Consider the following 23,705-nt stretch of genomic DNA (forward strand, 5'->3'; position numbering starts at 1 on the left):
TAATAGTTTTACATTAACTGCGTTACAATATAACATGTCTACACTGTAAACAATGAGGTGTTGAAACAACACAAAATGACTACCACTTTAGCGTATTACTTAGGTGTTAATTCAGCACCAAGCGCATCGCCTTCCGAGCATATCAGAAATAACTCGTTACTACCTGGAAGAATTTGCATTGGTATTTATTGTTTGGTATGAGCAAAGCTTTGCGTAATATATTTGGTACTTACGACAAGTAAGTAACAATATTCTATGTTTTCTGTAATCGGTCACAAAAATATTGTTCTGTAAACCTGTAAATCGCCTGACAACAATTACATATACAACGGTTCTGCCATCTTCTGTTCAAACGTGCTAAGACACAAGAATAACAGATAAAGAAAACAGATGGAAGCACTGCTATCTGTGTAAGTGTTGTCAGATTATTCACAGGTTTACAATAATATTATTGTGACCGATTAGCGAAAACATAGAATGTAATTAGTTAGTTGCCATAAATGCGAAATATATTTCGCAAAGGTTTGCTCATACCAAACAATAAAACACAATACAAATAGTTACAGCCAGTAACGAGGTATTTCTGATATGCTCTGAAGGCGATGTGCTTGGTGTTGAATTAACACATAAGTAACACGCTAAAGTCATAGTCATTTTGTGTTGTTGCAACTCCTCATGTTTTGCTGTGTATGAACAGCCAGAAGACAAACGATGCCAGTGGGATGCCGCCCAATTTGCTCCCTGTACAACCGTCACTGTAATCAGTAGATCCTCATAAAAGTTATATACCAGGAAAGATGCCCTTTCAAACGACAAACTAATAATCAAAATCAGTGCACCTATGTCGAAGTTATGCGTGAACATCCACACAACATTTACGAGGGGGGATCAGAAGAAACCGAACTGAGAACGCGCAGGCGTTCCTAGGCGTAGTAGAGTTCTTCCGCTAGGTAGGACTAGTAGAGACCTTCTCAAATCAGTTGCCCAAGCAGGGTATGTGTAGGAGGTTGATGTTTGATTGTAGTGTTGTTTTCTTCAACTGTTCTCGTTTGCCGACTGCAAAATCGTTGTGAGAAATTTAAAGGGAAAAAAGCTATGTTAGAAAATTTGCTTTCTGCTTGCAACGGAAAATTAGCAAATGCTTTCGAAAAGGATACTATGAGCGCACACAAGTTTTCGAGTGGTTTGAGCAGTTTAAACGATTAGATCAATGTTGAAGATCATGCTCCTTCTGGGCGCTCTTCATCGTCTCAAAACTACGAAAACATTGAAAAATTCAGCCAAAAATCAACAAGGATCGTTGTTTCACGATCGAAGAAGTCTCAGAGCAGGCAGAAGTGAGTTGGAGCTCCTGCCAGCGGATTTTCAATGAGAATTTACAAAAGAGACGAGTTGCCGCTAAGTTTGTTCCTCGCCTGCTCTCACATGAACTAGATATTTGCGCTCTCACGAGTAGGCTATTGTTCCGTACCCTCCGTATTTCCCAAGCCTAGCCCCGTGAGACTTTCTTTCTATTCCCGAGAATGAAAAATCTAAAAGGAAGACGTTTTGATGATGTGGAGAGTGTAAAAAGAGCTTAGCAGAGGGCACTGGACGATATCAAAGTTGAAGAGTTCCAGAGATGTTTCAAACAGTGAGGAAGAAGGCTGGGGAATTGCATCGCATCTAATGGAGATTACTTTGAAGGAGAAAGAATTTTGTAAAAAAAAAAAAAACGAATTATTTTTTTAGAACAAAAGTCCGGTATTTTTTGAGTCCCCCTCGTATTTATCCAAGATGTTCCGAAAGTCACGAAGGAGTTATAATTATGAATAACTTTTTTTTATCATTAGTTTCCATTGATATTTCACGAAGGAGTTATAATTATGAATAACTTTTTTTTTACCATTAGTTTCCATTGATATTTCACAGACTTAAAGACCAAGGATGAGAGATTGTTTACACTTATGTGTGGAATATAATCTGAGGGTAGGTGTCCACCATTATGCGCCTCACAGATACGAGCCCTGTATAGCACATGATTCATGACAGGTGTCAACACTTTTTAGCTTCATCATCTTTAATTACGTATGGTCCAATGACCGTTTCTGACGTCATGCCACGCTACACAGTGCACTTCACAAGATGCAGTTCGCGCTCATACACGTCGTTTGCACTCAGACCAGAAGTGCTGACCCTTGTCACGAACCATGTGCTACACAAGGCTCGTATCTGTGAGGCCCATTATGGCGGACACCTACCCTCAGATTATATTCCACACATAAGTGTAAACAATCTCCCATCCTTAGTCTTTATGTCTGTGAAATATCAATGGAAACTACTAATAAATAAAAAAAAGTTATTCACAGATATAACTCCTTCGTTACGTTTGGCCCACCTTCATTTAAAATCAGTTGACATCTTCCGGTCACGCATCGTACTTAAAGTTTATAGAAATTGGAAAAATAAATTTTTCTCATAATGTTTAAATACTTAAAATTCTATGGTCGACACATTATAATTTGTGATGTTTATTTTATCGTTAAATAAATTAAAACATCGTTAATATTTTAATATTTCCCGGTCGCACAATGTGTTCCAAATAAAATGAACTTTGAAAATGTTTTCAGGTTTCATTCTGCAGCTTTTCAGAAGAAAATGACCCCAGAATTCACCATGAGCTCTACCCACACCCCTACCTAACCAACCATGCCAGTGGCGGATCCAGGATATGATCAAGGGAGGGGCTAAACCATAGTTTGCCGCTTTATCCACTGTAAAACAGGATTGAAGTCCATTTTATCCTGTGTATACCTGAGGGTCAAGGAAGGCCTATAGCCCCTATGGCCCCCTTGGATCCGCCCTAACCTCCCAAAGTAGAGGTATATTATTTGCATTATATTTTACCTCTATTTGCAACAAATTGACTAATGGACTCAGTGGTTTACTGTTACTTCTGCTGATCCTTTTCAATATAAAAACTTTAAAGTCTAAAGTTTGGGAGAAATCAGTCATCTTGTTAACAGCGCAGATCTGGTATAGACATCTCTGGCTTCATGTCTACATACTTTAGTTACGGGCTGGGTGACAAGTTTGAGCATCTCTCAACTGTCTGTGTGTGACAAGGAAACTTTGTGATGTCTCTGATGTGCTTTGTGTCGGAATATCATCATTACCAGGGCCCGGATTTTGTTGACCTATAATTTTCTAAAAAGTGACCTATAAAAAGACACTAAAATTCCTGTAAAATGACCCTAAAATTCACAAAAATTGACCTTAAAATTTACGTTTTTTAAAAACGTTTATTTCGTTAAACATTGACTATTTTAAAAATATCTATTAGATTTTAATTAACGTTTCTCACTCATATTCTCAACGTTTTGTTTCAGTTAGTTGCAGTCCATTGATCATTTATGTCCACTGATCAGGCCATTGTACGGCATTGTATATACATACTGAATGCGTCAATTCACTCCCGAGTTGAAACTAGGAAGCACTCTTAAACAATAAAAGTTTGCAAGTGTAGACTACTTGAAAATAATAGATAAAAACTCTGCTTAAAATCCTTGTACGCCTTCTAATCCATTTTTAGTTATTCACGTGATCACATCCTTTGTGTGCAACAACCCAAAACTATCTGTTTGGCCACCTACCAACCCCCACCTTTCATCATCCCGCTACAGCTTTGTTTTCATTAGCTTCTTAAGAATGCAGTTTTTCCACCTCAATAATCAGGAAGCATAAAAAGAGATGATTTAACTTCGTCTTTTTCACATCCGTAAACAGTGTTGATTTTAAGATTTACTTATGTAGAAGAAAAAGAATAAAAATGCCATAAGTGGCCTAAAAGTGACCTTAAAATAGTGAAAAATGACCTGAAACTTCAAAACGGCAAAAAGTGACCAAAAGTTGACCCTAAAAAAACATAATTTTAGAACCTAGAGTTGATGGATAACGTTTTTATTTGAACTTGCCTTGTCCTATGCGCAACAGAAAAAAGTTGACTTGTCAACAAAATCCGGGCCCTGATCATTACATACTTCCTATAACATTGAGGGAGGCTACAACGGGCAAGTAATAAATAATTTCGGTATAATTGGTAGCTTCAAAGTGAGTTAGTAGTCGCTTGACACTAGCAATTGTTCAGTTTTCAATTGACCAAAGTAGCAGAAGCTTATTGTTTAAAATAATACATTATGCTGTAGTTCGTTAATAATACGTTGCAAAACGTGGTTTTATAAAGGATTTAATCTTATTACCATTGTAAGTAAGTAAGTTTACGATGAATAGAATGTTACCAAATGATGAGCGTATTTCCGTATGTGAAAAGTGGAAGTACTATAAAATGACAATGCGTTCTCCGAAACTCAACGCAAAGGGCCTTTCTGTCTGGGGGATAATGGAAGATAAAAAATTTTCTGTATAAAGGAAATGCTGATCATCTCAAGGGTTGTCAGCTCCGAACGTTTTACTTACTTTTTTGCTTACTTTACTTACTCAGCCCAGTTTTACTTAAAGGAAATGTTGAAGACAGAAACTGACAAACCATCGCCTAGGACTTTAGTTGGTACCAGGGTCATTGCCTAGGAATGCATAAATTAAACAGTAAACTTTTAAAAAATGTATAGAAAACAGATTAGCATGGTTTAGGATAGAAATGGGCGAATGAGAAAGGACGAGTTTAGGGATAAGATTTTAATGTACAGTACCTCTCTCTGAAGTGATGAGGTTCCTGATTCCTCCTTAATGGCATTGGTCTGCTACGTCCTGGCTATCGCTAAACAGAACTGTAATCAATTTGATTGGAGAGATTCATCTCGGAGAAGCGACTCAAATTTGGTAACAGGCAACCCAAAATCAAATTTGGCGACGACGAGAAATTTTGAGCATTTGAAATGAAATCCTTCAGTTTTAACGTCCCACGTTTATGCTCTTTAGGTTAAAGGAAATGGATGATTAAGAGTCTTCATCCCTGCGAAATTAAAATACCGCTAATTTTAGAGAAATTATGTGATATCTTCAAATAGATAAAAGATAATTGAAATATGGAACAAGAGCGCCCTAGACAATATTATTTTGCGTGAGGTACCGTTATCACAAGTCACCTAGTGGCTTTCCGTTTTCAGCTGTTTAGAAACGCGAAAATAAATGCCGATTTTCAAAGTGTCTCGAAATCGAAAGCAGATAAGTGAGTCGTGATAACGGTATCTCATGTGAAATGATATTGTCTAGGCCGCTCTTGTTCCACATTTCGATTATCTTTTATCTATTAGAAGATATCACATAATTACTGTAAAATTAGCGGTATTTTAATTTCGCTGGGATGAAGACTCTCAAGGCAAGTGAATGATGATGGAAGAATTCGTGGCATAAGAATGTGGGAGGAAAGGGAGTACCCAGAGAAAACTCACGGATACGGCGTTGTCCACAATACTTGGCCTGGGATCGAACCAGGGACCCCAAATAACAGCGGTAAGCACTCTACCACTGAGTTCCCGTGCCCCCTGTAGAGCATTTAAAAGCCCATATTACCTTTAAACTCGATAAATTATTATCTAACAACATTGTTGATGTAATAAAAATGTTTTTGTGTGATTAAGATTAAATTTTTGCAATGAAACTGATTATGGATACTTTGAATTCTTGATTTAGGTAAAATACTTAATACTATGATACAACAATAAAAACATAATAACTATTTCACTTAATGTGATACTTAATGTAATAATTTCCTAGTTTCGTATTTGAAACAGAATTCATTTCAAACCCATTATTGTCATAAATTATGTTCAACCTGTACATAGGTATATGAGTGATATTTATATAATGCATATTATATTACAATTATTAGCTTTGTAAACAGTACATTTTCCTTTCAGATTCAGAGGAAAATGAACAACAACAAAGTCTTGTTTCTAGCAGCCCGTGATGTTATTGTAACAATTTCCTACATATTTAGATGAATCAATGCAGAGATACACGTTTCTCGGAATTGGATCTGCAGTCGAGGCAAAAATACATAGAAGCAAGCAATTCAAACAAGACTTACAATGTCTTATAGTACTAAAGGTGAGAACGATAGAACATTTATTTTTTTTAATTATCTCACGTTGCTTGCTTTAAACGAAATGCTTCTATCACGCTTATACGCACTGTCAGTTAGTAATTTTGCTAATATTTTAGCACAAGCACTAAATAACCAAAAATAATAAATAAATAAATAAATAAATAAAAAGAAATGAAATTTCGAGTTTAACGACTTACGGTTCTGTCTTTTAAGCTCAAGGAGATGGATGATTATTGAAAGTGAATTATTATGAGCATGGGTGGAATGAGCATGTTGAAGGAAATGGAACAACCCGTATTATTTTATTTTTATTTTATTTTTGAGTTTTACGTGATACGGTTATGCCGGCTAGGCTAAAGATGATGAGAAATGAATGAAATGGTGAAATGAAGAAACTGGGAGGAAACGGGAGAATCCCGAGAAAACCCACGCACACGTTGTTTGTCCACCTCAAAGTTCACTTGGCTGGAGCAAGGTTTGAACCGGGGAACCATGCACAAGAGGTGAACGCTCTACCACTGAGCCACCGCGGCTCCGGAAGAATCCCGAGACAATCCATGAACACGATGTTGTGTACCATAAACTCCTATGGTCTGGAATAGAACCAGCGATTCCTAGCACTAGGGGAGAGTGATCTAGCATTGAGCCAGTGGTTCGGGAATGTATCGTTCACCCTGTGTGGCATACACTAAATCCAGTGACTGTTATTCTCATTCTCAGGCTACACAGTTTTTCCATATCGAAACCTTTCGCCCAGAATTCCAAATACTACAGTCAGTCAAACATCGTGTACACAATTGTGGGCCATCCTGTATATAAATCTTAGCATCATAATTATGATACCTTGCTCAAGGGGATTAGAACCCTGAAAACCTCTTTATGAACAAGTGGAACACACAAAATTTTTAAAGACAACACAGAATACTAAATATTCAGACAGGAGTCTCATGGTGTATATAAACTACTATTGACTTAAATAACTACTGCTTCTAAATCTTTTAACTGATTGTTTGACTTGTATTTACAACTTTTTCCCAGTAGGTGGACTATATAGCATGAGACCCAAAAGTTTGAGTGATATCTGAACCATTATAGTAGGTTTGATGCTTCTACCACGAATAAAACCCAGGAATTCGTCTATTAAAGGCACACTCGTTAACCACTAGTCCAGTGGTTCTCAACCTTTTTTGATTGACGTCTCGTGGTTGATTGACGTTACTGATCAGTCATGACATCGCGACACACCTATTGGATATTTTATTAATAATTATATGCATTATAGTAGTGTAAGACTAATTAAGGTGGATCACCACCCGTAAGTCAGTACGTATTTTAGCTCATTCCCATAACTACTATGCAATGAAACCTTACCTATTATAAATATTGTACTATAAGATAGAGTTATGTTTCAGCTACAACATAAGACACTGATTCATTTGGTTGTGTCTTCCGATACGGGAAAATGTAAAAATAAGTAAATAAATAAATAAATAAAAGAAAATATTTGAATCGTTTTATAATGAGCACACAAGATGGCACTTGCTGTTAGATCTTGCTAGAAGCTCTCAGTTTTATGAAATGTTTATTTGTATGTGTAAAGTATTTTAAAGTAACGATCTTATTATGAAAAAGATATATTGTTTGACCGTTTTTGGTGTTATGTTTTACATTTTATTTAAATATTAATTTACATTTAAGGAAATAGATTTTGAGAAGAAACTTGCGTAGAACGTCATAATGCTTTGTTGCCAAATATGTACGTTTACTGTTGTAGTCACGATAAGAAAATTCTTGGATTGTAGCATTGCACTTCAAGAAGCGGAACTTAGCTATGAATTGCGGTAAGGGTCGAAAATTAATTTATCAAGTAAGTAATCAAGCAGAATTCCATGATTACTTCGTTTGTTATCTGGCATCAGTAAACACTCGACACTCTCTGACAATGCCGCACTATTCAAGCAGCGTTCAGCATACCATCGATAACACCTAGTGATCCACCTTAAGTTTCTAAGAAGTAGTGTCTGTTTGTAGTATTGAGCATTGTTGTTGCTGCTGGAGGCGTTGACTGGTAGACTATGTCTCAAAATTGATATTATTTAATTATTATTAAACGTTTTATAACTTTTACATTCTAAAATTTCGCTTCACACCCTATGAGGTTGCGCGCATATCAATGTGTCGCGACACAACGGTTGAGAACCACTGCACTAGGCCAGTGAGAATGACTAGCTGCTTTTGATTTTTTTTTTTTTCGAAAATGAAAATTTGATTGTACAATTTATGATGACTTAATTGTTGGGCACTCAAATTTGTGCATTCTATGAAAGATCGTAAAAGCATTAATTAGATAATTGTAATACCATTCTGGAAGTATTAAATTGCCCACTTTTTCAGAATTATCAGAGTGTTTGTCGTTATATAATTATCTGCTAAATACCAGAAAAGGTAGCGAGAATCGCACGGAAGGCCTTTAACAAAAAAACATGATTTGTTTACCAGTTTAAATACGTTGTAAACGTGATTACAAATTATATAACATAAAGTAGAAAATATTGTTTGCATATAAATACACTATTTTGAAGCTATACTTGAACTATTGATATTTCATATAAATTTTGAACAATACTTAATTTGCTCTCAATGAATATGTGCAATAAAAAATTAACACATTTGCTTCAACGATTATTTACACTATACACAGGTATACGCAGGGGCGGATCCAGGAGGGGGTGATCGGGGCGATCGCCCCCCCCCCAGAAGAGGAAACTTTCTTATTTTATATATATAAATAAAACCCATCCTAAAGTTTGGAGCCCTTAAAATTAGCAATATGACAACCCATCGCCTCCCCTAGACGTCGGTCCTGAATCCGCCCCTGGGTATAAGTAGTTTCAATTTAGGTAAGATTCCATCAAAGTGTATATAATGTAAGATGGATTGCTACCAACTATGTAACGAAATTCGAAATTGATTGCTTTGATACAGTCACTCATAAATATGTACTTGAAATAAAGTTGGTATTTAATATGTACAGGGTGTTTCAAAACATTACCAGCAACGTTTGGGAGGTAATTCTTGACATCAAGATAATACGAAAAGTATAGACCAACCTGAGTACACAAATGCTTTCTTTCGGAGTTATATTCTACGGAAAACATGAAAAAATGAACTTTATAAGTGCATAGCTCCAATACTATGGAACCTATCGTAGTCGGGTCAAGACTTTATTAAGAAACTAGTATGTGCACTATCCAAATATCCAAGTTTCACAATCGTGCGGTACTTCCGCAACAATTTCTTATCGAGGGAGTTTGGAAATTGTTTGCGGAAATACCACAGGACTCTGAAACTTGGATATTTGGATAGGGCACGTACTAGTTTCTAAGTGATGTTTTGATCCGACTACTATAGGTTCTATAGTTTTGGAACTGTGATCTTTTAGAGATTTTGTTTTATGTTTTCGGCAACCTATAACTCCAAAAGGGAGCATTTGTGCACCACGTTGGTCTATACTTTTTGTTTTATCTTGGTGACAGGAATTACCTCCCAAACGTTGTCGGTGTTGTTTTGAAACATCCTATATATGCATGTAGACTTGAAAATAAGTGGGAGTTTCCTTGAGGAAAATGCTTCACTATAAACAAGGAAGTCTTTTGTGAACATAACTATTTCACTAGAAGAGTTAGTCCATTCTAACAAAAAATAAAATGATTATAACTATCGTCTTTTTATAAAGAAGAAAGATCCTGACACTACAACACTAACTGCTATAGCCAATCTCGGAATCTTCTTTTGGGTCCTCTCTATGACTGCATAATTCCTGACAACCATTTCATCACTTATTTCAATTTCTCTATCTACGCAAACGTCTGTCACAGAATAGTCTTCTAGTGGTTCATAGGTGTTTCTGAAATGCTCAGTGCAGGCAACAGATGTTAGGAAACTGTATATATCAAAACATAGACTCTTTCCACTAGCTACAGTACACACCAAACCACTAATTCCGAGAGTTATTGATGTCCAATGGTATCGATCTCCATTAAAGATTGTCTCTAACAGGTGATATCTAGGAGTTTCAGGATTGACGTACAAAACACGTCTCCCAAGTTTAAATGCTTCTCTAATTACAGGCCAATATACATCTAATTGATCTGAAGGATTTGGATCTATGTCCATTCCGACATAGACATATCTTCCTCATTGGCATTGTTAATCGAGGTGCGTGTCCTAGCTCCAATTAAATTCATCACGCAAGAAAGTGCCAGCATCTCAACTGTACTTATGACGGCAGATGGACCGCCTAATCCATCCTGAATATTAGCTGCACCTCTTGCTGCCTGTGCTCCCGTCAGAGCTACAGTTCCAAGTACATTAAAATATCTCTAGGAGTAACGACGTGTAGTCGAATTCCTGCAGCACTTATTCCTCACTTGGAACTTTCTGAGCATGCAGAACGTCTGGCTCTGATTTTCGTTCATTAGACAGCTCCTGGTGATGTCTCCCAGTCCTTAGTCCCAACCATGATGAACCAGGGAGATCTTCAGGGTTACTTTCTCTATCCATTATGTATCACTGACACTGATAAGTAGAAGCCACGATTGTGGCCTTAAATAAATCCATTTACAGTCTTTTCATTTAATCAGTCTTTATATATATATGTAAAACACTTGATATGTTTAAAATAAATAAATTCGCTTATTTATATTACCTTGTATACACTCTTTTTTATTTTCTCGCATGTGTGTGCACAACTCCATCTTTTTTCTTCGCCCCATTGGGCAAGCTCAACAATACATTTACATCCATGGTTAATGGAACACCGACCGTGTAGAAGGCTTCCAATAATTAGATAAATGAACACAACAATAAGAAACAAGGAAGTTTTGTCTTGATGGAATAAACTGAGTGCACAAAAGAAGTGTTCAGTACATGTTTCTCTATAGGCTGTTTTTATTATCCAATAGAAAGTAATGATCTCCTATATTACATCACTCAATTTTGGTAAGTTACAGTCAATAGAAAAGCCAACCCAAATTAAGAGTAAACCATCCATTTTGGGATTTTTTGAGTACTGCTGCCTACGAGATGAGACAAGAAATAAGGTTGTCTCGTCTCGTAACGTTTGTTGAATTCTTGTCTCATGGGCAGTGTGTCTCGTCTCGTTCTGTAAAATTGTCCTGATTTTCCTCTTAATTTCATCCAGAACACTGATTCCCAATTTTGTTTACCTAGCGCATACTTTACGTCCCTCTTTCTTTCAACTCGTTGGTTATACTCGTTTTCTATCAGAACCCTTCTGCGATTTCAAAAGCAGCATCTTAATTCTTAATTCTTCGTTAGTGATAATATTAATAATATAATGACTGACAAAAAGGACTTAAAGCATCTAAAAGGAATAGTTCGATGTCAACGTAATTTCGTACAGGTACATGCACGAGACACATGGCAAGAAAAGGGTCGATAATATTTTTACACGAGATTGGCAACACTGAAGTTGAGCATGCACTGGAGCATACCCTAGTATTCTGTGCTTGCAACAGAGATAGAATCATCCTAGTAAAGTTTCGTACGTGGGAGTAGTAGTAAGGTGAAATGGCTACTGTAATGCAAAATCCTGCCAAATGTAAAGTGAGACATGTCATACAATTTCTGAAAACCAAAAGACAGAATGCAGCTACTGACAAAGTATGACTGATTAAAGAGCGAAGTGTGTTTAAAAAATACAAACTTCTTAAATAGCGGGCCTATAGCTGAAAATGGCTTGCTCTGGCTACCATGCGCACATAGGAACATATCTTGGTAAAAGAGTACTTTTTTGGGGTTTCAATCTATGGGTAATTACCGATGGACTGATGTCATGCATAGTGTACTTGTCGAATTAGTCAAAAGAAACAACAATGAAGAAACTGGAGGAACTGTGTGAAATTTTGCCTTAAACTCGGGAAATCTTTACTAAAAAATTCCAAATGCTTGATCAAACATAAAAGAATGACTACACTTGCCAATGAAGTGCTATGACTGATTGATTTAACCGTTTGACGGAGGAAAGAAATCGGTTGCCGAAGGATCAAGATGTGAACGACCTTCCACGTCAACAGACAGCCAATATGTTGAGATTGTGTGCGCTATAATAAGTGAAAATTGTCTTTACCTGTTTGTGAGATTGTTGAAGACGTTGGTATAAGTCTAGAACCTTGCCATCAAATCTTGAGTAAAAAGGTTACAAATTATCTGACAAAACATCTCACCTCTGTTGTGACCCATGCACCCTATTCTCCAGATTTGGCCTCAGCAGGCCTTTTTCTATTTCCTAAACTTAAAATCACGTTGAAAATACGTGGTACTCAGTCCATAGATGAAATTCAGTAAAGTGCGATGACAGTACTGTGTGCCACCGAAAAAAGTTGTTTCCAGCAGGCGTTCCAAAGTTGGAAGAAAGAATTGCAGCGGTAAGTTCAATCGAGGTAAGTTCATCGAAGGGCATAGTATGACCAATAAAGCAAGAATAGCAGTCTTTTTGAACGCGCGTCGTATTTTGTGACAGACTAACTCTCTTACTTCACTCTGTCCTAGCGTGTATTTGATGCGATACCAGCTTGTAGTGACCACACAGCAGAAATTGGTAAGTGGTTCTCGTGAAAGTACATCGATCATAGTATATCTGTAAAGATACAATAATGCAATTCCAAGTTCGCAAAATACATCTAAATTGGTTCTCTTTTCAATATGAAGATGAACTGGAGTGTGTTAAAAAGTTAATATGAAATATACATTGCAAGACATTTTCTTTTTGTACCTCAGTTGTAAATGCAAAAAGGCCAAATTATTCTCCAGTTGCGCAGTCAAGTGCCCGAAATACAAATTTCGTATGTAAATTTAAAATTAAAAGCAAAAGAACGTATTACGATACAAAATATACCAATGATCATATGCAAAAGTGAATATTTTCGTTGTGTGCATCATCAACTGTATGAGATTTATTAAAAACTAGCAGAATGACCGTTCTCCACACGGGAAGAATACGTTTAATTTTGAACGTAAAGGGCACTAAAACTGTCACCAATGAACTTAGGGACCCAAACACTATGAATTTGGCACTAATATCGGTCATTTTCAATTATTTGTACATATCACCATCCCCCTTAAGAGTACTAGTGATTGCTGAATTTGGATTTAAATGGCATCGAAAATGTCACTGTTCGTCTAAGCGACCCTGAAAAACTATGAATTCGACACTAATATTGGTCTTTTTCGATCCTTTTTATATATAGCTCTCCCTCCCTCCCAAGTTGCGGGGCTGAATTTGGATTTAAATGGCTTCAGAAGTGTCACTTTTCATCTCAATGACTCCTAAAACTGTGAATTCGAGACCAATATCGGTAATTTCGAATCATTTTTATATATCTCTACCCTCACCCTCCCCTAAATTGCACCGTCGAAGTGAAATGATAAAATGCATCCCAGGCCCAAACCTCATTTATGGTTAAAGTTGGATCGAGATCGATCGTGTGGTTCAAGAGGTTATGTCACCATATATATAGATAGGTAAATGTTAATATTGTAGGCAATAACAATATATATGTGTGATTCCTTTTCTAAATTCCTACTTGGGCAAATACTTATTGTACCGAGTAGTCTATTTGTACCGAGTAAAACATAAGCATACACCGGTGTAAGTAAACAATTATGATGATACAATATATTTAAAAATTAACGATGATAATTTGTTTCTCTCTCTCTCTCTCTCTGCATTTGAAGTTGAACTTGAAACTTCGTGACGTCATCGGTAAATAAATAAGTCATTATTTGGCCAATATCAGTGTCCTACTTGAGTCATCTAGTGGATGCAACTCTAGGAATCATCAAAAATGCCTACGGTTCCTGCCCTTTCCAGTGAACCACGAAGAAAACTTCGTTAAATGAAATACTGCTGCATATTATACAATCCTAGCAGGTTCATGTGTGAAAATGGTTGCTATACTGTGTAGGCGTTGCTTAGCTGCATCGATTTCTATGGGACAAATGTCTTTCCATTAGCAATTCTGCGTGCTTGCACCAATTACAGGTTTTATATTATTATTATTATTATTATTATTATTATTATTATTATTATTATTATTATTATTATTATTATTATTATTAACCTACCCACAAATGGATTTGACCATCATGCAAAATTCGTTCAAACATTAAATAGAAACTGTATAAGAAGTGGATTGAATTTTTCGAGGAGGCTCTGCTCGTTTCACGCAATTATGGGAATTATTTCTCTAAATGTCAATGGTATTGGAAATTTTCTTAGCCCTCGCCTAAGCTCTTTGATTAGTATTTATTAGTATAGACTAATGCACTTGGTATGTCTCACGAATTTTAGAATTTGATTGGTAGCAGTATCTTGTGGGAAATATGGAAATCTATACAAAGAAAAGTAGTTCAGATGTTGCTTCCTTTTTTAAAATAAAAATGCAGAGTTAGTATTAAAAGCTATTTTTGCGATAAGAACAGGAAAATATTGAATAATTCTTTCAAGGAAATTAATTTTTTGCAAGATATATAGAGTAGGTGCAGGTAAATAAGCCATGTTAATAGTGTTGCCACGAGACGAGACGGAACCCTTTTAGACGAGACACGAGACGGGACAGACTACTTGTCCCGTCTCGAAAACGAGACGAGACACGAGACGAGACGGGACGTCTCGTGAAATGTCTCGTCCCGTCTCGTGTCTCGAAAATGCAAACGCTGGCGGGAATGGCCAAGATTGAAATTGCCAGTGGTCATATAGATTGCAAAAGGAAAATCCCCTTTGTGAGAAAACATGTTGAAAAGCCTTCATAGAAAAGTGTCCTCTGTCTATTGAATGAATCAATCGTGATACATGAGCTTCCAGGAATATCATCTTTAATGTCTTGTCCCCAATTCCCCTTGCTGTAAACTGAGGAATTCTCATTTCTTTTCTTTTTTTTTTCATTTCTGGCTGGAATGATGACAAACAAAATCAAAGACAGGGAAGATTTTTACAAGGTCAAGAAACCGAACTACCACCCCATCTATTCAATTTGAAAACTTGATAAGGTCTACACTCATTACAGGCTGTAGTTGAAAGTTCTGGTTGAGATTGCGGATTCTCTGGTGGCGGTATTCTTTTTGCTATATGAACCGAAATTAACCGAAAACGGCAATTGAAGTATGTCATCTTGCAACTAATATTTTGTCTTCTCTCTCGTTCTCTCTCTCTCTCTCTCTCTCTCTCTCTCACACACACACACACACACACACACACACACATATACACATAAAAATACACTTTTACCATTTTACCAATCGCTCGCTTATTATACAGCAGTCATGTTGTAAAATTCACCTCTTCGTTTGGAAGGCGGGCGCAGGACAAAAAAAGCAGATATTATCGACGAACCCTTCAAATTGTTTGCTTTCAGCAAATTTATTATACTAACAATAACACTTTAAATGAAGAGGTTTTACAGGGGGACCTTCGTTTTGTTACGCGGAAATGTTTGATCTGACCAGTGTGCGAAATTGCCCTCTGCTTCCAAGGTTCGCCGACCCTACTGTTCCTTTCCTCTTTTAAGGTCGCGTCATAACTACCCTTCTTTGAAAACCGAAGATGCAGTAAAATTGTGACGTCACGGCGGGAGCAGAAACAGCTTTCGCCCAAGGTCCTTGTCATTCACCCTTGTTTGTTTCTTTGATTTTTGCAGGAAAGTGAGTGATTCTTGCTTTCCTGTATTAAGAAAACAATAATTACTGTAGTGCTCGTGTTAGCCTATAAGCATGTCGATATTCTACACTAAGTATTTGTCGCAATTATAGTAGAAATACTACGGGTTCCAAAGTTATTTATCATATATTTCCCTCGGTTCCTTTGCGGAAAGTTTGGCGAAAGAAATGCTGTCGGAAAGATATCTTTAAAGTTGAAAACGCCAGCGTCTATTCCGATCATTTTATTCCCGAAGCTTATGGATATAATTTAAAATGTGAGCTTCTAAATATTCTACCCAAGAAAAAGTTTAAACAAGACGTGCCTTCACTAAACTTACCTTTACTATACGGAACCGTGTTGATGTAAATAATGAAAGAATTAAATGTACGGAAGTTAGGTGTTTAAAGAAAAAACAAATCAGACATTGGGGTGCAGCCAGATGAAATAACTATTGTGACTGAAATAAAAAAATAACTCTTTGTTTATGTTATTTTTCGTTTGTTTTGTGGAGAGTGAGGGGCATAAACCAAAGGAAGAGCTATCCTTTTTGCGTAAAGAGAACGAAAAACTGAAGTCTAACAGTAGGCTATGTACAAAGCCAAAATAATATGTTTACAAACGAAGTTAAAAGAATTGGAAAGAAAATATAATAAAGAATTAATTTCAAAGGCCAGTTCTAAAATATAATATTGTGATCGTTTCAATAAAGTGGTTAATAACCGGTGGTGGATATATTACGAAAAAAGTTTTATACAGGGCCAAGTAAATATGCTAATGAATGGCAAGAAAAAACTAAGATGGATTGATTAAGATATCATTCGTGCATTAACACAACATGCCTCATTGATAAATTATACAATCATCTGCGGTTACGAGTTCGAATCCCCGTACCCAATGTGTCAACATTTCGACGTTGTATGATTGCGAATAGATCACGACAATATAAGAAACTTTAATCCAAAATGGCCACCCAAAAATCAACTTTTTTTAGACCACTAGCTAATCTGGGTGTACTGTCATGAGTTTGTTACACAAACGGGGCAACCACCATATAGTGGCACACACCCTGCGGTTATGGAAACAGATTTGTACCATTGAGGTGAAGACTGGCCCCAAGCATTCTTTGGTCCGATGTGTCGTTCAGCTCCCATTACTATGGCACTGTGTTAGAGCTTACTGTGCAGTAACATATAAAATTTCAATCAAATACTTTCCATTACTCAATAAAATTATTTGGTTCCGAGCTTTTTTTTAAAAAAAAAAAATAATAATTGCAACAAATCTAAACACGCTAAAATGAAAAGTAGTTTTTGGATTGGTATGGAAACCTAAAGGCTGGAATATACGAAATCAAAGTGTACACACATATTTATCTCCCTATCTCTCTATTTATCTATATATCTTTCCATCTCTCTGTCTGTCTGTCTGTCTGTCTCTCTCTCTCTCTCTCTCTCTCTCTCTGTATATATATATATATATATATATATATATATATATATATATATATGTATACAGACACTATAAAGCAAGTGGGCTGATAGTACACGATAGTGTCGGGGATGGTGACACCTTTACATCGAACTTTGCTTGTCGTGTAAACATTATTTGACATTAGTGTCTTCATCTTCAACGTACCTATGAGCAATTTACTGTGTATTCGTGTATTGAAACTGGTGAAACAAATTGCAATGTTTCAGAATGTAAAAAAAAAAAAAAAAAAAAAAGCCAGGGTCGAGAAGCCTCAGACAACTAACAGCAGAGATATATTATCTTGTAAACTATTTGTCCTTGCCTTGTGAGCTTATTTGAATTTATTTTTAAGACCTTTGGGCAACTTTGGCCCACCCCGAATGGATGATGATGGGAAAATTAGTGGAATGAAGAAAGTGGTAGGATACTAGACAACTTCGAGAAAACACACACATTCGAAAAATGAAATGAAATATTTGAGTTTTAGGTCCCACGGTAATGACGGTTAGGCTAAAGGAGACGGTGATGATGAGTAATGAATGAAATAGTGGAATGAAGAAAGTGGGATGAAACGGGAGAACCCCGAGAAAACCCACGCACACGGTGTTTGTCTACCACAAAGTTCACTTGGCAGGGGCTGGGATCGAACCCGAGACCCCAAGCGCCAGAGGTGAACGCTCTACCACTGAGCTACCGCGGCCCCACACACATTCGATGTTTGTCCACCACAAAGCTTACATGGCACTAACCGAGATCGAACCGACTACCACATACACCAGAGGTGAAGGCTTCACGGTGTAGTTACCGTGACATTTCTTGTCTTTGTGTTCTGGTTAATACTTGTAACTTAGTTGTATCTTGATTAGCATGGTGCAGCCTGCTACATTTAACTTTCGTTCCCATGGTACGCTGCCATATTTTTTACGAGACAAGACGAGACAAAACGAGACAAACGAGACAAACGAGACAAACGAGACGAGACGAGACGAGACGGGACAGAACCTCTCGAGACGAGACACGAGACGGGACGAGCGCATTTTTTCGAGACGAGACACGCTTTACACGAGACGAGACGAGACAGCCTGAAGTCTCGTCTCGTCTCGTCTCGTGGCAACACTACATGTTAAGGGTATTGTATTTTTTATTGCCTTAATTTTCATGAAGCACAAAGAACAACACATGTGCGTCGCAGAGTAGTCTCTTCCACGTGTAGAAAAAAATGTGACAATGGTGCGACTCACTTCTATTTTATACCCAAGGTAAAAGAAAAAAAGTGTTACAGAGTGGCGCATTTACCAACACGTGCAGGTAATTGCGCCAAGTCTAGGATACTACTAGAAACCTGTAACAAATCTTTCAACTGCTTACATCTTCTGTATTATACGAACTCAAATATTACTATACAACATGGCTGAAGCAAAAAATAGAATAACCGAAGTGCAAAACGAAGATAAAAAGATAAAATGTAAAAAAAATGATAATCTGCAAATTTAAATGAAGTTCCAAACTGAAAAGTTTTAATCCATAAGAAGATAAACGAATAGTGTCACCGTACTATGACTTTTTAAGAAAACTACTCCGATATTACATGGAACATGTGGGACAAATGAAAACATCTTTGTCTTCTGCAGTCAGTCCTGCACAAGCTCTGATGTATTTCGCTGCCCCATGCTTGGTATTGATTTAGTAACCATAGAATCACAAATACTGAAAATACACTTACAAAATAATGTTTCTAGATGGACACGAAATAAGGCGTACATTGCTGTAAACAATCGGCAACGTTCTGAGTTAGCATGGTACTAATAACGGATTCTTACCTCTATTGAAATAACGTCCTTCCACGAAATCTTCTCGAAGCAAAAAACACTGCACGGCTTGGCTATCTCAGCGCTGTCTCCCGCAGTATTAATCAAATCGGACTTGTCCAAGATCGTGACACATATTGGTGGCATATGTAAGCGGATTTCGTTGGAAATGTCCCAGCACTGAACACTTGGCGTATTTAGCTGCACTGGCATATATACCTGCAGTTACCTTAGATGCTCATAAGTTGTTCCTAAGGGACACTTAAGGGCATTACTTCTGCCCCAACTGGGCATTCGTATTAGGCTGTTTCTTGCTTTTATCCTTATTTTGATTATGTTTATTCGTTCGTTGTACCTTCAAATGGCTATGACCTTTCTTTCCATCTTCTAATTCAGGGCAACATGATGCCGATCGTTACATTCTACAATCTCTGATCCAAAAGTCTATCCCATTTTGCTATCTTACTTTGTTAATATCTAGTATGCCTTCAATCTTCCAATTTCTTTCTTCAAACATTCTGGTTCCCAACTTAAGCGAACAAATTGCCAGATGAAATTTGCTGACTCTTATAACATTAGTTAGAAGATACTTCTTTTCAGCGACGGACCAACTAGCCAACATAAGAACCACATCGTTGTGCAGCTTTTAATGACCTCTTGTGATAAAGGAGTGTTTGAAACTGTTTCACACTATTTTCAAGTAAGGGAACATTCATTTTTACCTTGTGGTTGGAATTTTGGGACAATAAAAGTGCGTTTTTATGAAAAGTAGACAGAGTGTGCACGTCAGATTAGTACGCGGAGCTGACTCTTCAAGCCAATATGACTGAACATTTCTCCGTCCACCATAAAACCAACGAGAAGATATTCATCTTTAAGTCTTAGTTCCCCGAGTTTTACAAAATAAATAAATAAATAAATAAATAAATAAAGTGAACTCTAATAGAACATGAAGAAGAGCTGCGCCCAAGGAAAAAGATCCCATTCAAAGTGTTGTCCTACATACAGTTTGAATTCAACAAGACCAACAAAGAAAAAGGTACTGTTACAAACATTTCATTGATGGTTATATGTCCTCAACATTCACCTTTAAAAAGTACAAGGACGTTTCTGAGCTACCGACAGTAAGAGCCTACCCTTCTAGAAAGATACGAAGGGCGTCCAATAATTTATCTATCTACACAGGAAGGGAGGGACGGAGCATAACGACACCTGACACGCATACCAAGGTCACTGTGAGGAACCTCGTTGCGCAATTTGAGGTAAGTCGGAGCAAAGCAATGGCCATGAGCAGAGAGTTTGTGTTACGCTACGAAGCGAATGTTTGTGAAACGCCGCGAACAATGGATTTGCAGAAGTTGGAACAGCGCTCGGTCATCAAGTTTCTCATTTGCTCTTCCGAGGCCTGAAGAAACACCTTCAGGGACAACGTTTATAGTCGGATAACGAGATCCAACAGGCTGTTTCTCAGAGTTTTCCAGGCCATGACAAAGACTATTTTTTTCTCTAGGATTTCTTCGCTGCCCACAAAGTGACGACTGTGTGCAGGCTTTCATGTGGACTATATCGAAAAACAATGACGACGAGGTAAGACTGTCTGCATTCCTTCCTGTCTAGCTAGATAACTTATTGTACGGACCCTCGTATCTATTAATAAGAAAAAATGACGATCTGGATATGCTAAGTGAGAATACTACAGGTTATGAAGACATCTTCCAGTGGTCAACTACAAAGCCTTATCTAATACAAACAGGGAATATGAAGATGACTAGTTCATAAGACTGACAGCAGATGCAAGAAACTATTAGATTTTTATTTTTAATATTTTTGTCATTTTTTTGTTTGTTTTCATTAAAATATAGTAGCTTTAAGGGGATGTAAGTCCTGTTATCTTTTGTAGGACATTGATATCATGTTTCCTTATGATTACTATGGTTACTATGAGTTACTTGTGTATGTTTAACAAATCAACAGTATTTTCAAAACACACATTCTTATTGTATGTGAAAAAAATGTAAAAAAAATCATGGTTTAATATTTCATTTTGTTCTGAAACACATAAGTTATTTTACAACTTCGTGTTTTTCTTTCTAAAAGATAATACAACACTGAAATTAGTTATTTAGCTTTAAAATGTTACGTTTTTCAGAAAGAAACTAGATTTCTTACAGAAACTCGTTAACTGAAATTGGTATACTTATATATATATATATATATATATATATATATATATATATATATATATATATATATATATATATATATGGGATAATTATTATTATTTAGTTACAGGCAACATCCACTTCGAGAAATAATACCCTAAATTCTGTTGAGTCAAAAAAATCTTGCTATTAGCATCAAAGATTGAATGTTTCTTTAGGTTTCTCAAAAGCTTCAGAACTGCATTTGATTTAATGAGAAATATATACAGGTGTGCGCACTTTTACATTGACATAGCAGTAGTTGAATTATTCCAACTTTACAAGTTATTTTTCTGATGATCTCGTTGGGCGGATATGTTTAGAAATAGTTTCATTGGTTTCAGCATTCTTAAATCACGAGGGAGGATCAGAAATTAAGGTTACAAGGCCCATATTTCTGGAGTTTCGTCTGTTATAGAGGAATGAGAAGTGTGCGGTAATTTTAACACATGAAGTTGGCAACTATGCAGAGTTTCAGCCACCTGCCACGTCCGGCGCTAGTTATAAGTAAACACAAATGGCGACTCGTTTGGAAAACTAGTCTCGCAAAGATGTCCGCTCAGTTATTCGATTTCTGTGGGCGAAACTTGTAACCGTGGCTGAAATTCACCGGCAACTGGTAGAGGATTACGAGAGACTGCAATGTCTCGTCAGTATGTCGCAGAATAGTGTCGAAAATTAGCGGCTAGTAAAGAAAACGTCACCGACGGGGAGAGCAGTCGCCGACCCAGCGCGGCATCAACAGATATGAACACAAATCGGGTGGAAGAGCTGATTCAGGAGAAGACGAGAATCACGTTACGGCATCTGATGGCAGAATTGGGAATGCCGTTCGGAAGCGTTCGTCCAGTGATGCCAACCTGTGGGAAAGATCCCATATCGTGATAATTTATACCTTATTTTCTTGGAAAGGGATAAAAAGCAGCACATGTGGGATTTTTCGAGGAGATCAAAATTTACGGCTTATTTATTGTAAAAAGTGACTAACACAGAGGAGTTTGATTTTTAATATTGTAGCATACTTTTAATTAGTATAACGTCGGAAATTCATACGTAAAATGGGATTTTTTGCCTCTCGACATGGGTTTTCATAATGTTTCAGGTTGGCATCACTGCGTTTGTCACATTGTCACGATATTCTACGAACACTTTGTGACAACGTGGCTGAACAAGCAAGGACAGTATTTTTCAAATTCATTCCACAAATGCCTCAACAGATATGCAAACTATGTCAAAATATTACGTAATGTTTGTACTATTTATTGTCTGTATTGGTTTTATTACATAATAAATACACGTTTCACAGTATGCTTTGTATTCTTACATTCCGACCACTCCTCGTAAAATAAAAAAGAACAACTAGAAATGCATCTAAGCGTGTACACTTTTTACCAGTGATATTAGCGTTAGTGTTTTGATATATTATGATGTTTTTTTAGTATCAAAGAATACAAATTTAACAATTCGGTTACAATAGTAGAATATGAGTGTCGCAAAATGAAGCGAGCAGGCGAGTCTTTAAGAATAGGGTGTTTTATTTCTGAAAAAAAAAATGTAATAAGAAAAAAAACTACCACAATCTTTTTTTCTTTTTCTCTTGTTCTTTTGTCATTCTCATTATATTTTCAAAACCTGAGTGCTTAACTTTCACCGCTACAGGTCAATTTCCTCTGTGAATCTTTTAAACATGCAATACAATAAAACCATCTGAACTTTTATTTCTCTTTTTTAATGGTGTACAGAAATAAAGAACACCCATCCGTACCATGCAATGTATTTGTGTCGATCTTCTATTGATTTTTTAATTCTAATTTTAGTTTATTATTTTTAACAGAAAAAGAACAAAACAATCTTTCTCTCTAAATCTGTTGCTTACAGATATTTTTTTTATTTCAGAATGTACAGAATTGTATATCGAAAATATTTATATGTCATATTTTAATTGAAACAGATTACGCTAGGCACAATTTTAGTTATATTGAGTAACGCTTTTAGAATGTAAATATACAGAAATATTAAAGAAATCTTAATATGTAAACTCGAAATATCCGTTAAGTTTGACGCAAATCCCGATCTCAGTAAAAAGTAAGCGCGTTATTTGAGCTCTGTTGTCTATTTCTATAGTGTGTCCGTTCTTAGCAAATACTACTATTGAAAAGATCTAAAATCTTATTGATCCACCTCACAACGTACATCATTCAGGAACGTTACCCTTAAGAGAAAGCAGGATTCAACACAGCTAGAATGGCTCAAGAAGTTCAATTTAACATGGGCCATAAATAGTTTGTACGGAACAACAAATGGAAAAGGTAAGGAGGGACACTTCGGGTTCAGGAGAGGCAAGGGCACAAGGGATGCAATTGGATTATTAAAGATGATCGGTGAAAGGTTTAAAGAAAAAGGGAAAGATGTGTTTGTTGTATTTATTGATCTAGAAAAGGCCTTTGACCATGTGAATT

The 23,705-nt window shown here is 36.6% G+C and overlaps 1 protein-coding gene across 2 annotated transcripts in view; it reads left to right on the forward strand.

The window, feature by feature from the left end:
- LOC145670402 (uncharacterized) overlaps window positions 1-23,705 on the forward strand; it is a 459,655-nt gene that overhangs the window by 188,793 nt on the left and 247,157 nt on the right. The window contains exon 2 of one of the 2 annotated variants that reach the window (XM_081739043.1): window positions 5,859-6,048. The exons of the other annotated variant lie outside the window; for it this stretch is intronic. Coding sequence (XP_081595169.1) covers window positions 6,030-6,048 — 19 coding nt within the window. The 5' untranslated portion in view covers window positions 5,859-6,029. The remainder of the gene's footprint in view (window positions 1-5,858; window positions 6,049-23,705) is intronic. 2 annotated transcript variants of the gene reach the window in all.

This window comes from Thermobia domestica, chromosome 14 (genome assembly GCF_964235325.1).
Source record: "Thermobia domestica chromosome 14, izTheDome1.hap1.1, whole genome shotgun sequence".
Classification (NCBI taxonomy): domain Eukaryota; kingdom Metazoa; phylum Arthropoda; class Insecta; order Zygentoma; family Lepismatidae; genus Thermobia; species Thermobia domestica.